This window comes from Scophthalmus maximus, chromosome 8 (genome assembly GCF_022379125.1).
Source record: "Scophthalmus maximus strain ysfricsl-2021 chromosome 8, ASM2237912v1, whole genome shotgun sequence".
Classification (NCBI taxonomy): domain Eukaryota; kingdom Metazoa; phylum Chordata; class Actinopteri; order Pleuronectiformes; family Scophthalmidae; genus Scophthalmus; species Scophthalmus maximus.
In genome coordinates this window covers 3137501-3152500 of record NC_061522.1, presented here as the reverse complement: position 1 = coordinate 3152500, position 15000 = coordinate 3137501, and the positions used below count along the sequence as shown (strand labels likewise).

Genomic DNA, 15000 nt, shown 5'->3' with positions numbered 1-15000 from the left:
GAACGCACGCTCTTACTCGGCCGCCTGAACATCTCATTCCAGAACAATGGCCATTGATTTGCCGCTCCAGCCGTCTTCCTCTTTCGAGGGATGTTTTGGAAGCCGGCCGCGGGGATCTGAGAGCCGTGGTGGGGTTTGGGCAACTCCTCATGAGTTGCCGTACGTCTGAAGCTCTCCTTCTGCCAGAGAACTGGGAACAGTTGGGCTTATTTTTTCGCTGTCAGTCTCCGAGCTCTTACTTCTTACTGCTCTGATTATGGGGCAGGGGGCTTCACCGGAAGAAGGTGGTGTTACGTTCTTCTTCTGTTCAAATAAAGACTTGGCTCGGTTTTTATTAAAATCAGTAATTGTTCAAAGTGGTCAAGGGGTTGTTGGGTTGTTGGGCCACGCACACAGTCCCGGTGCAGAAGAGTAAGAGTTTCTGAGTTTGACATCCTGAAAAAAAAAAGGTTTACTCGCTTTCTTGCCGAGAGTTAGACGAGAAGATCCAAACACAAAAATATAAGTGTGGAAAAAATGATAATTCATGCCGCGGATCCGTTGTACTAAACCGTATCTAAAGACGGACGACGCAAAGGCTCTCAAATGTGAGGACGAAACATCTCCGTCGCCCCCCCGTGGCTGGCTGCAGTATAGGTCAAGAGTTATTCGATGCAACAAATGAAGAAAAGTCACGATCGACGGCCGAGACTGACTCGCGATTGGTCGAGATTGCGTGTCACTCTCCTACAGTGGGGGGAAGTGGAGACGCGTCGTCCATCTTTATATACCGTCGTTGATGCGCTCACCTTCCTTCCAACGCCTCAGTACCGCCCTTTAAATTCTTCATGAGCAAGTCCCTTCAAAAGGCATGTTCTGTCCATTGTGTTTGTTGCTTATTGTCATGAATATTTGATAGTTGCGGAGAAAAAAAACAATGGAGCCAGTTTTTCAGGAGCTGTACGATTTCCCAGAAGAAGCGTCCACAGTCACCTTCCCTCCGGTTTCTGACGGCGCGTGGCGTGCAGCCAGGCGCCGGCCGGTTCCGCTCGCGTCGCTGCGTCCATCTGTCTCGGCGACTTTCACCTTTTTTTTTTTTTTTCCCTTAGATCTGCGCCCGTCACAACACATGGACGTCAAACCGCCCGAGAGCCAACAATCTGTTCCTCGGCGTGTTTACGACGCACGTGCTTCCAAGAGCCGTCACAAGAAAACACCTTCACCAGACAAAGCGTGGGGGGGACGGGGGGGGGGGACGTGTTTACAGGAGGTGGAATTTCCCCGGCCGTTATTACAACAAGAGTTTCCACTGTTTCCTATTTCACAACCGCCGGTTTAACGCGGTGCGTCGCTCTGCGGAGACGAAGCCCCGGTTCCACGTGGGAGAGGGCAAAACGATTTTTCCATGCAACTTAGGCGCGTTCTTCTTCTGAACAGAACTGAACTGAACTGAACTGAACTGCGCCCCGATTGATTTACTCGTTGCAGACGCCATAAACAAAAGGAATGGGAAACCCACACAGTGAGACTTCCTGTTGGAACCTTCCGACGCCTTTAAACGCCTCAAAAAGGGTTCGGTTCACCCAGAGGTTCACTCTCCACCTTGGATTTTCCGGAGCTGTTCTGAACCTTTTGATGACATCACGATATCTTTTTGGAGCTCTTTCAGGTCTCTCTTGGAAAAGATCAATTGGTGGAGGCCACTGGGGGGGGCGGGGGGGGGGGCTGCTGCCAGTCAGCTGCTCTGCAAGCACAACAACAGAGGGGGAGAGGCGGTGATGGTGGAGGGGCAACACGGTCCTTCAGAAACACATCTGTACGACATGACACACACACACACACACACACACACACACACACACACACACACACACACACACACACACACACACACACACACACACACACACACACACACACACACACACACCTGATGAAGGCTACAGACGTGTGTGTGTGTGTGTGTGGTGAGAGGAGGAGTGGACCAATAATAAATGGGACTCTGTGTCTTTAAATCTGTCTGGTGTTGGGATAGATGAATCAATGATTTGATGCGTTGAGATCAGTTGATCAGTTTTTTTGGGGGGGGGGGGTCGAACAAACCGTCCTCACGAGGCGCGAGGCCCAGTGAGGACGTCTCTTCCGACCTCCTATTCTTTTTCATCCGTCTCTCCCGGGCCCCTCGAGTTTTTTACGCAAATGCAGCTCGCGAATCACTGCGACGACCCTTTGTAACTCAATAATTGATCCCGTTTGTTGAGAATGTACGTTCGGGGGAGGCAGAAAAAACCGGCACAGAGGGGGAAAAAAGTTAACATCTCTTCATAGAAACAACCTTCTGAACGTCCATGTTTGATTTCCCGTTTCTAATATTAACAACGGGCCTCATCAGAAGTCGACAGTTTATCTATTTCTTCTATTTCCCGTTCCAGAAGCATGGCCGCCGAGTTTATTGCATGTGAAGCGTTGGGGCGAAAGCGCCTGAGAGGAAGCTGATGGAACGACGGCTCTGGGGCTGGATTGTGTTTTACAGGCTTCGCCTCCCACACGTTAATATCGCCTCACTGGTCTGATGAACCCGATCATGCGCCGCGTGTCCAGCGCCCCTGCAATCACATGACGCGTCCACCGACACGCGCTGCGACACCTGCGGAGGACGCAGCGCCTCCGCCCGTCTGGACGCATGCAGAGAGACACCAGCTCACAACCGGTTCATAGATTTCGGGCGATGAACCGCTCGGTTCCTTTTGGACGTATTTCTATTTCCATCGACTTCCCCCTCATCACAGTGAAAAGTCTGAACCGTTTGGCGGAGCGCCCTCTCACCTGGGTCACGACCTCGCTTCAGTCCGACACCGGGAACGGGCCAGCGGAGGGATTATTTCCGGAAAAATCTTTTGAGGCGGGGGGGGGGGGGCTGTTGAGTCACCGCTCATCAAGCCTTGATGAGGTGTCTCTCTCTCTCTCTCTCTCTCTCTCTCTCCCCCCTTGTTTTCTTCCCCATGTCTTCCAGACTTTGCTCAAGCCAACATAAATAAGTCTTCCTTTCCCATTCACGTTTTATTCCTGGCGTCCGTTAAAAGCGTTTCCCCGCTCCTGCCAACTTGTCCGCTGGCTGCGATGAATCGCTCAAATCAACGGAAAACACAAACAAACTGCAAAAAAAAGAAGAAAAGGAGGAGTGGTTTGTGCTGGGCAATGGCGAAACACCTGCATGTGCGACTGTTCTCGCCGCTGTGACAGTTGCCGAGAGCGACGGAGCAGCGTGACGTGTTGCAGGTTGTGTGAGCTGAGCAGAATTCACGCGCTGAAAAAGTGTTGAACTATGGTTCCTGCGATCGTCCTCCCTCACCGCTCGTCCTCCGGGCGTGCGATTGTGGGCCGATGACCTCAGGCTGCTCGGGGATCTCAGGAAGCCCTCCAGAGGTTCGTTGCCATGGAGATCGCGGGGGCAACAGTCTGAGTGAAGTAACCCTGAATCGCCTTTCGACGGGCCAGACGCCCTTATCTGCTGTGAGTCACTGACACGCTCTCACACACACACACACACACACACACACACACACACACACACACACACACACACACACACACACACACACACACACACACACACACACACACACACACACACACACACACACACACACACACACACACACACACACACACACACACACACACAGTTGATTTTAAATGTGCACAACATCCGTCATATGCAAACACACGCACGCACGCACGCACGCACACACACACACATACACCCACACACACACACACCCACACACACACACGCTGTTCGCCAGATGTGCAGCCCGACGGCCGAGCGGTCGGAGTAAACTCTGCTTGAATGCGTCTTGGCAGAGCTTAAACACAAACACGCGCCCCGACGCCTGACGGCGTTGAGCCCACGCCGACACCGCGGTCGCATGTCCCGGGCGACGTTTAGCCACAGAGCACCGAGCTCTTGGTGTTTTTGTTAAGGACGCAAAAAGAGGATGCTCTCCTTGTTTTTTTCTGTCAGGCCGACGGACACGGCGAGTGTGTGTCCATGGTTGCGGTCTGAGGGAAGTGGACACACTTGGTTTGTGTCTTTTGTTGATCAAATGAGGTACTTTGGTCAGTTTTGATATTAGAAAAACGCTCATCGCTGGTATTTTTTTGTCAGAGACAAAAATCAATCAGCTTGGACAGTTGCCCAAAATAACTAAATGAATTAGCTTTTCAAAAAGGTACAAAATCGAATCCCTGATTGGTTTGCCGGCGCTTCCTTGTCGTCTCAAGTCGAATCCTATTTACAGCTGGCTCCTCTGATCCTCTGGGTTCGGAGGAACTGAAAAGTTTGGCGCTTCGACACCAAACGGCTGCCGCCCGCAGCAGATCACGCCGCTCGCCGCCGCCGCTCGCCCCGGCACAACTGCCGCTATAATCTGATTTCCCCACCGATGAGAGGGACACAAACACACAAGAGGCCACATATGAGAAATGTTCTGCTGCAGCTACTGATTGGATCCTCATGCAAGAAACCTTCATGATACATGTTGTATTCGAGCACGTTCCTCTGATTCAACGTCACGACATCAACCCCTTCGCCTTTTTGTGGTTTTTGAAAAAGATTCCCCGCGGCGGCGGCGTTTCGCCCCTCGGCGCCTTCTCGAGTCAGCTCCCTCCAAACACTCGTGATTCCTCCCGAGGAGCCGTTCACCTTGAAAACGAGGTGTCTGGTCTGAAGCGGAGGTAAAAGCCCAGACGGGCGTCGGAGGAGCAGATGGCGGACGCGGCCAATCTGCATTTACAAGGAAGGAAAAAATGAAAATCATTGTGTTTGCTGTTTTTGATCAGAACTCGTCTGCTACACGTTAAGCTTCCATGAACCGTTCCCCGCAGCGTTGTAAACATTGCTGTGATTCCCCTTGCCCTTGACAAGCAAGCGCGCACACACACACACAAACACACACACTCACACACACACACACACACACACACACACTCACACACTCACAGAGGGAAGTATGCTAACCCAAAAATTGCGGATGATTCAGAGGGGGATTCAGGCGTCTGGCCACATCGCCGGCCGTCTAACAGGAGGCGTGTGAGGGGGGGGGGGGACAAGAGGCAGGAGCGCTCATCATGCCGACATGTTTCAGACGACGGCGGTGAGCTGTGGGCAGCGGAGAGAGGCATCGCTATGGTAACGGCTGCCCTCGGTCCTGCACAGACGGGGGATGGGGGACGAAACGAGGCAGAGCGAAGATAAATACACCCCCGTGGAGGAAGTGGGGAATTGTTGTGAGGGTTAAGTGGAAATAGATACACACCCACAACGGAGTGTGCGAGCCAGTGTATATGTGTGTGTGTGTGTGTGTGTGTGTGTGTGTGTGTGTGTGTGTGTGTGTGTGATGAGAGTGCAGGAAGTCATTTCAAAGTTGGGTGTGAATAGGAAAAGTAAAAAAAAAAAGAAAAAGCCTCGTTAATGAGGATAAAGAGAAAACACACGCCAAGGATGAAAAAGAAAACGAAAGACCGCAGCACGAAATAGAGAGAAACTTCAGGAGAGAGACAGAAAAAAAGAAGAAAAAAAAGGAAGTCAGTTTCAGCAAGTGGGCGATTGAAGGCGGAGGAGTAAGAGGAACATTTAACCGAGGGGGAGGGGGGGGGGCCTGAAGTCGGCCCTGACCTCGTCTGAACGCCGCAGCTTCTCGCCTGATGTGGACCCGCCCCCTCACTCATCTTTAACAACACCCATCGTCCCCGTCTCCCTTTATTCTTTCCTTCTCCCTTCTCACACATACTTTAGTTTCCAAGGAGACAAAGTAATCTGGCGCTTCCAGATAGACAGCGAGACGAAAACCGACGGGTGATCTCCCCCCCCCCCCCGAGCTCCTCTCGATCGGACAAAAAACGTCGGCGGAGTCTCATCCGTCTCTCCCACGCCACCGACGAGAGCGTGATTTATTCAGGGCTATGAGCTAGAGGGGGGGGGCGCACACTCATCCCGCAAACATCCGTCATGCACCGGCAGACGCTGTGGGGAAGGGAACTTTGAAAGCGTCTCCTTTTCATCACAGCTCGCTTCCTCCCGCATTATCCGCCGTTCTTTCCTGCCTTGAATCTCACGCGAGCTGTTGTTTTTCCCCCGTTCCTCCCGGATTTTTTATTCCCCCCTGCCGACTGATCCCCTCCCACCTTCACACCCCCCCCAAAAACCTTCAAATAAAGATATGAACACACACACACAGACAGACAGACACACACTTGTTTTAAACCTCTCAGGCTGGTCTAAGGTGCAGGTGGACGTGTGAATACATTGAGCTGAATGGAGTCATTCCGTTTCGGGGTTTAAATACGATTTTTTTTATAACCTTCTGCCGAGACCCGAGACAAACATATGACATACAAGAGTGTAGCAGTTCCTGCAAGGAGGTCACCGAAATATGACAGGAAGACGATCTGAAGGCGGAGCAGTGAAGTGGGAACGTCAGCCGGTCCGTAAAACCTTTTTCGTAAACACAGACGGGAACAAAAGCCAGCCCCCTCACTCCCAAAGTTTCTCCTCTCCACAGGTTTCGAGCGCCTGCAAAAATATCCCTTGTATTCTGTCTTCCGAGCGACCCCTCTCTCTCAGGCGCGTCCAATCAGATTGGGGCGAGAAGAGGGAGGACTTGAGGGTGGGTTAAAAAAGACAGAAAAGAAGAGATAGCTTGACCCCTCCCCCCAAAAGGGGAGGAATGAGGAAATCTATGATTTTGTTTATCCAGTGGTTGTATCCTTATACGCGCTCTCTCTCCATAAATCCATGGTGGGTGTGATTCAGTGTTCCCTTTTTTTTTTTTTTGACCCCCAAAAGATGATTTTTAAGAGATTTTGATCAGTGCTGCCTGGCGGAGAGGATACATGTAGCATCTCTCCAATGAGAGATATAGTTCGTCAGTACTGCTCCTGCCTCCCCAACACTCAGTGCCGAGGCCCCAGCTGAGGCCCTACAAGTTAATTCACGTGTCTTTTGCCCGGCCGACCTCCTAGCCCTCGCTCAGTCTGGACACTTTGTTGTAAGGGTTCTCTAGGAGGTAGCGGTACCTGTCATAGTGCTCCAGCATGTACTTGGGGGCGTACATGTGCTCTTTGGGGTCCACCGGCGGATAATCCTGCAGGGAGCCGTCGAACCAGCCCCCCGTCCGGATCAGATCGCGGATGTAGTTGAGGTCCCTCTTGTCCTCGTAGTCGCCCCAGCGCGGGAAGTCTCCGTTCTGCGCCGACACCAGCTTGAAGTAGATGCCCTCCGGCGTGAAGCACCAGGAGCAGTGCCACCCGGCAAAGTGGAAGGGGCTGCCCACCGACCACTGCACCAGGATGTGGCCCGTGTCGTTCTCGTACTTGCGGAAGCCCGGCATGGTGTAGTATTCCCGCCGGCGCAGTTTGATACCGTCGCCGTCGTAGACGTCGCGGAGCATCCCCGCCGTGCAACCCGACACCACCTCCAGAGACCCGAACTGCTTCCAGAAAAATCCATACAGTGACTGGATGTGGAGAGAGGAAAGTGGAGTTATAAATAGATGGCATGAAATATGGCACATTTGTTCCTGCTTACAAGACGTTAATGGTGAGCTGAGAAAAGAGTTTTCATCCGTCACAGCCGCCAACGTAAAAAGAGTTGAGCGTCCTCATCTACAAACAAGCCGACGTATTGCTGCTACCTTGCGCATGTGGATGGCGAACGGTTCTGTCCAGCCGTCGAACAGCTTGAGGAAAAGGAGTCCCTCGCGCGCCGGGATTTCGTCCGCGTCGTTGATGACGAAGACATCGTCCGCCCTGGCGCCCACCACCCTGGACATGCCGTTGTGCGTCAGGAAGGTACGCAAGTAGTCATCGGCGATCCAGCCGTCCTGCCGACCGCCCTCCGGGAAGTGGTCGAGGAACACGTACAGGATCTTGTGGCGTACGTAGTCATACGTACCGTTGAGGAGGCGCTGCAGGAAACTGGGGAGATGACAGCGTTATTAGAATGTGCATTGTGCTATATTCAGAGGATCATACCAATGGATTTGTAGATTTTAGCCCATAGACTTGACAACATGGCATATCACTTTGTGTGTTAGGGTGTGTTCACACCAAATGAGTAGTGTTACTAGCACAAATTTTGTGCTTTTCTCGATTGTGTTTCCCAAACCCCGAGATAATGTTTTGTCCACACACAGCAGAGATGTGTAGTTTACTGTGGTAGAGGAGCAAAGAAACCAGAAAATATTCACACTAAAGAAGCTGAAATCAGAGATTTTTGACCTCTGGCCGCAGGTTTATTTGTGTTTAACCTCGGCGTAAATTGGCTTTCGCGACATCGCGTCACACAAACATTTCGCTCGAGTTCAAACATTTCAACTTGCGCGAGTGCATGGAATGACGTGTTTGCTCTATTCGTGTGATGACACATTCTCATTGCACCACAAACCGTTCAAATGAATCTGCACTTTAACCTTTTTGACCATTGATGGCACTGGGGAGCAGACGAGGATGCCCTGACTGACAGTGAGGTATTGCGAGGTGAGACGTGCATTCAACAGGATTGTTGGGCCTCAACGAAACACACATTTCATGTAGTTTAAATAAATGTCAACACAACTGTGTTTTATACAAGGACACTCAGTGGAGTATTTGCCTTGTCGTTAAGCCTTAATGTGACTTTGACGAAAACTAATGGAGACATGATCTTTATTGCTACGGATTACACAAGTCAAGCAAGTTTCAAAGATTAATTGCTTTCCGTACAATACATAGGAAAAGAAAAGATGCATCCAAACTGTCGTGAGCATTTCAAACATATTGGCAAGAAGCTGAATATGGAACACGAAAGGTAACAACGTCTTTGTTTGACCAACAGTGCCTTTCAGTAAAGAAACCGCCTGTCCAAACACAAAACGGACTCGGAGAACAACTCAATTAACTTGTTGATATGCATAGCGAAGGACTATGTTCATCAAATGTAGCCACTTTCATGCAGTGTCACATCCAATGATTGAACACACCAATCTCCCCGTTCGAGGCTGCACACAGAGTCAATCATGTCGCGCTTGTCATAATCGGCTGTAAAATTGCTCCCGAGGCGATTCGTGTTATTGCCACACGAAGTTCATTGTTATTGTTATGCAGCACACTGACACTCAAGAAGCGCGAATGTTGGCTGTGAACAAAAACTGTGAGCTGTAAACAGTAACCACATCGGGAAGTGTCACAGTTTGGGTTGGGAAGTTGCTTAACTTTTTGAATTTTGATCTGATGAATATTTATGAAAACAGAGGATGAATTAGATTCCTCAAGTTTAAAGGACCCCTCCAGTCACATTTTAAAGAATACAAAAATAATCAGCTATGCCTAATATTTTGTTTAACATTGTTGACCCAAAAGAAAGTTTTAAAAAACCCTCTGAAATGGGGCTGGAAATCATCCACTCTCTCTACCTCATTGAGGACTTCTGAGACTATGAATATTCATGATATGCAAATAACACAGGCCCCGCCCACCACAGCTGCTCGCGCTAGGTTGACCCGTGGAAGAATGTGCACAACAAGATGGCTAGCGGCAACATCGGAGAGATTCAGCCATACAACTTTCACCAACTGCTAATGCTAACTGTCTGCTGACACCTGCCATCCTCTCGTGTATGCTAACTAGTAATGCTGAGGCTAACTCTCTGATGACACACCTGCCGTCCTCTTGTGGATACTTACTGCTAATGCTAACGCCAACCATCTGCTGACACACCTGCCGTCCTCTCATGGAATGCCAACTGCTAATGCTAACTGTCCCTGCCCACACCTGCCGTCCACTCGTGGATGTGCTGCCTCTGCTGCACTGGGAGTTTATGGTTTCTTTGCCTCACATTTGCATATTCAACAGCGATTGTTTTTTTTTATGTATTTGTGACGTACTTAATCTAGCTTTTCAAGGACCCGTTTGAATTTCAAATTGCAGAGAAGTGCACAGACATCTTCTCCTCCAGGAGAAGAACGTGAAAACTCCCTCATAGTGACGACATGTGCTCAGACACAAGTTCCTAAAGTCAATGTCAGACATTTTGGAGGCCAGGAACAGAAGATATACACTTTTTTGACTGGAGGGGGAGTTTAAACGAGAACCTCAAATTAATTCTTTATCTGAAACAAAACATTAGTAAGGTGAGACCATGGTTTTGCTTCTATAATGATTGCACTGTGCTCCACCCCTTGTCCAACCATTGTCTCATACATAATCCGGCTAAAATTTTGTTGAGGGCTCATTGCATTTTACAATGCTGCCCTGCCAGGTGCAACAAGACTCATCTGCTGACGGCCACAGAGCAGCTCAGCTGAGGATTAAATTCTTAAATACACCTTGACCTTAACGGCAGGGCTTGCATAATTTCCACACATACACCCGTTCAGAAACGTGGGTCTTACCTTAGGGGCCGTTTCTCGCCGTAGGCAGTAAAGTTGGATTCACATACGAGGAACAGATCAACGGCTTGGGCAAGTTCGCGAAAGCGTACGTGGAGCAGGTCAAACTCGTGGTTAACGTTGATGGCGTTGATCACCCTCCGCGGGATCTCCCTGGGTGTCAGCCTCTCCTTGGTCGGCAGATTGGAGTGATACACCATGGTGGGAACGCCACAGTAAGGTCCGTGCCATCCCGGCCGACACACACACTTGACGAGCCGCTTCCCATTTCCCCTGGACCTCGTCTTGGGTTTAGGCGCTATAGAGGGCTGCTGCTGGACTTCCAGAAGTTTCCGTTGCCCAGCAGCCCCGGCCCGAGCACCTTCCCCAGCTCCATTGCCCACAGCAGCCCCTAATTTCCCAGAGTACTCCTTTGGGGTAGCCACCTCTGTGCCCTGCCTAAAGCAAAGAGCCCCAGCCTTGGTTCGGACAAAGTAAGGTGTTTTGTCCTCTTGAAGCTGGTGTGTGCGGGTGTGGAGGTCTCCCAGTGATTCTAAGGGGTCCGGCAATTGATCCTTGAGGAGCACCGCTCTATGTCCTTTTCCGGCCAATGGGATATCAGGGAGGTCAGGCCCAGCCGGTTGAGCTTGGTGGTTGGGATTCAGTGGCTTCAAATGGTCCTCGGCTCTCTCCTGGGAAGAGAGACAGAAGTGGGATACTGTTGAGGAAGCTTCCACTTAAAATGAATACCTTCCATCTGTATATTTTATTGAAATTGATTAACTCTATTTCACACCAATAAACACATTGATATGAAGGGAACACAATCTGAAGCGAGGTGACATGAACGGGAAAAAACATCAAAAATGTATCATCAGGATGGACCTGAACTTATGGGCCATGAAATTAAAAACTTAAACAACACACGCCACCATCTAGGCATGACTCAAACCTATATTTTGTTAAAGTTCCTTCTGCAAAGAATGTTGCCTATATCTAATAAATCATGTTCAAAACCAGTCTATATTCTCAATTGCAATGTGACAATATCCTGCCGCAAAGAGAACATCACTTGTAACTTTTCTAGTTCGTGTTTACACTTTCTCCTGTCATTTAAAAATGTCAAAATACATGTTTATGTCGTTTTGAAACAATTCAACAACTCTTCTAAATGAAGTTTACAGTTTTGATAACAAACAAAGACTCCTTAAAGAACCCCTCCAGTCACGTTTTAAAGTATATAAAAATAATCTGCTATGCCTAATATCTTAACTGTCTGCTGACACACCTGCCGCCTCTCGTGGATGCTCACTGCTAATGCTAACTGTCTGCTGACACACCTGCCGTCCTCTCGTGGATGCTAACTGTCTGCTGACACACTTGCCGCCTCTCGTGGATGCTAACTGTCTGCTGACACACCTGCCGTCCTCTCGTGGATGCTAACGCTAACTGTCTGCTGACACACCTGCCGTGCTCTCGTGGATGCTACGCTAACGTTAACTGTCCGCTGACACACCTGTCGTATAGTGACAACATTTGCTCAGATACAAGTCCCTACAGTCAATGTCAGACATTTCAGGGGACAGAGACAGAAGAGAAAAACACTTTTTTGAGTGGAGGGGGACTTCCTGTGAATCCTGGACAAAGTATGGTCTTGTCCGACGGAAGAAAGAACAAACTGATGTGCACACCTTTAACTAAAACAACAATGTATAACACAAGAAGGGCCAGTGGTTTGTTGGATGGTAAATGCATATTGTGTAAATGCTGTTTGGTATTTATAGAGAATTTGCGTAGGTCACTGTTTTTTCACTTTTGCAGGCCTCATTTATTTTGCCTTCACTCTCAGTATCTTGACATGAGTAGCGAGCAGCTTCATCCCACTCACATTCACTTGCTCTACATGGAGATAAAAAATAAATAAACTGTCAACGCTGCGAAATTATCACAAACACAACCTTCCAACTTGTAGAATTGAGATAATGTGTTGTAAGGAGTGTTTTATATTCTCCACTGTATACTGCAGTCCAAAAACAACCAATCGAAGAACAAGACGTACTTGCATCTACGGCTGCATATAATGATTATTTTCACTATCGATTTGTTTTTTGAGTCATTAAATGGTGAAAGATGTCGATCGTGTTTCCCACACCCCCAAGATGATGTTTTGTTTTGTCCACACACATCAGAGAAATTTAGTTCACTGTTACAGAGGAGCAAAGAAACCAGAAAATATTCACATTTAAGAAGCTGAAATCAGAGAATTTAGACTTTTTTTCTTAATAACTACTTGAACTGATTAATCGATTAGCAAAAATAGCTGGGGATTAATTTAGTAGTCGATTGCTAATAGATTAACTGTTGCAGGTCTACTTGTCCAGGTGTGTAATTGTGATTTCCCGAGAACTTACACAACTGATGATGTCCACGTAAAACTTCTGTTTTACTACTTTACAAAAGCTGCCACTTCTTGTCGGTAAATACTATAATTGAAAGTGAAACGTTTTTCTTAAAACAGTGTCTTTGAGAGGCCATAGTCGAATATGATGACGCCACAAAATACAGCTTCAACGTGGCTCGATAGATATAGTCAAGTGCTGATGTATTACACAGTAAATATACACAGTAAAGGTTTACCTCATTCGGGGATTCTCCCTGTTGGTTCTCCTCGGGTTTCTCCCAGGGGTGAGGGGCTGCCGGATCCTCCCTCAGCCTCACCTCCAGCCCTGCGCTGCCAATGATCCCAGCACCTCCAACCATGACGCCCCCAATCCCCAGACCCAACCCCCTTCCTTCCCCTCCTCCTCCGCCGCCGCCGCCTCCTCCTCCCAAAGCACCTGCCACGCCTCTGGCTTTGGTGTCCGACTGGCGGAGAGCAGGTAAGGGGGGGGCCTCCTCGGGGGAGGCGGGACTGAGCTGGGTGGAGCCTGCGCCCTTCTCTCTCCAGAAGAAGCCGGTGACCATGATGAAGGACTTGATGTTGGGGTACGGGGCGGAGAGCTCACGCAGCAGGGAGACATAGTGGAGGGCCTTGTAGTAGTGGAGGAAGGAGATGACGCACAGGCCCACCGTGCACAGCAAGAACACCCGGTGCCGCCGCATTTTCATCCTGGAAATGGACAAGGGGGGGGTTGAGACAGAATGAAGAAGACATGAGTCGGACTGATGAGCTCCACCTTCACCACTTCCACTTACAGTCGTGGGTCCTCTGCTCTCAGGAGTGGGTGTGTGCTAGATCACAGGAGCATGTATACTGTGTATCTAGATCACAGGAGCATGTATACCTTTGACCCTTACGTCAACGGGATTGCTGAGGTAACAACTATCGTGGAATAGGAATGCAAATTTGTGAGCACATAAATCTGATACACAACTGTAGCCAGCGGAACACTGTTTCACAACTCAGAAATACTAAAAGGTTTCCCCACGATCCCATTGGATACAAAATGTTGAAAAAGGCAAACGTTCCAGAAACAATAACTGGCCAAACTGAAAGAAGACAAGAAAGGAAAGAAAGAATTGGAAGAGGAGAAGAACTGCATCATTATACATTACTCATTACGAAGGAATCATTATAATGCTTAAAAATAAAACATGACACTAAGTAATTACAGATAATCCTAATCTGGTCCTGTTTGCACAAAACTGCCTGATCCATTTAATCTTCATATTCTCTCAGTGACTATAAAAAAAAAGAGGAAAAGATTAAAAGAAGGCATAACATTGGACTCAAAAGCATCTGAATGTGAGCGTCTGTCCGGAGCTTCTGAGTGGGATATCCTTTTCCTTTCTGGAGCCAAGCACAGGCAGTTCCTCGCAGTCACGGAATGGGGACACTTGGCGCTGACGCGGCGAGATTTATTCTTTGCGCTCAAATCCGTCTTGAAAAATGTTGGACCTCGGAACACATCAAGCGCACAACGTGCAGGAGAATAAATAAAAGGCCACTAAAAACACTGAGGGGTGAGGAGGGGAAATAAAAGAAAAGAGAGCTGACCTCCCAGCGATGCATCGCATGAATCTGCTTGTTCAGCACAGGCCCCCCCTCCCCTCCCCGTCCACCCACCCCCAACCACAGGGTCTCGATTACTGGATATGAAATGAAAGATGAAGAGGAAGGAGGATTGTGAAGAGGCGGGGGGGGATGGGGGGGGGGGGGGGGTCCAGAAGAAGTACTCGTCCAGTAGAAGCAGGAGAAGAGTGACCGAGGCACTGCGTGGGAGCCGAGGAGCGAATTATGAAAGCAGGAAATGAAAAGGCAGGAGTTATATATTGACCACAGGCTCGACAAGGTTCACGGCAACATCCTAACATATTAGGATGCCACAGAGAATCTTCAGTCTGGAAAGACAAAATCAGTCTGTCGGGTTAAAGTTCCTGCGTCAAACTACAGAACCAATTGCTACGAAATTTTTTTTTGGGAGGGTTGAGGTACGACTCAAGGTAGAACCTGTTAGAAATTCGGAGCAGAAGCGCATAGACGGGCGGATACCACCTTTACCACCTTGTAGCAAGTGTGTGTGTGTGTGTGTGTGTGTGTGTGTGTGTGTGTGTGTGTGTGTGTGTGTGTGTCGGCCTGCGCTGACGGTCCCTCTGGTTTGCGCGGCTGTCAAGA

The 15000-nt window shown here is 49.1% G+C and overlaps 1 protein-coding gene across 5 annotated transcripts in view; it reads right to left on the bottom strand.

Annotated features, from left to right (window-relative positions):
* Positions 1–6309: 6309 nt before the first annotated feature.
* The window catches only part of mgat3b (beta-1,4-mannosyl-glycoprotein 4-beta-N-acetylglucosaminyltransferase b), a 54378-nt gene continuing 45687 nt past the window's right edge, over positions 6310–15000 (bottom strand). For 4 of the 5 annotated variants that reach the window (XM_047333614.1, XM_047333615.1, XM_047333616.1 and 1 more), the window contains exons 2-5: positions 13023–13494; positions 10410–11077; positions 7674–7956; positions 6310–7496 (exon numbers count right to left, since the gene is read on the bottom strand). In XM_047333614.1, the coding sequence (XP_047189570.1) occupies positions 6999–7496; positions 7674–7956; positions 10410–11077; positions 13023–13494 (1921 nt within the window). In that variant the 3' untranslated portion in view covers positions 6310–6998. Of the gene's footprint in view, positions 7497–7673; positions 7957–10409; positions 11078–13022; positions 13495–13580; positions 14376–15000 lie in introns of those variants that run through there. The other variant, XM_047333618.1, reaches the window with a different exon arrangement.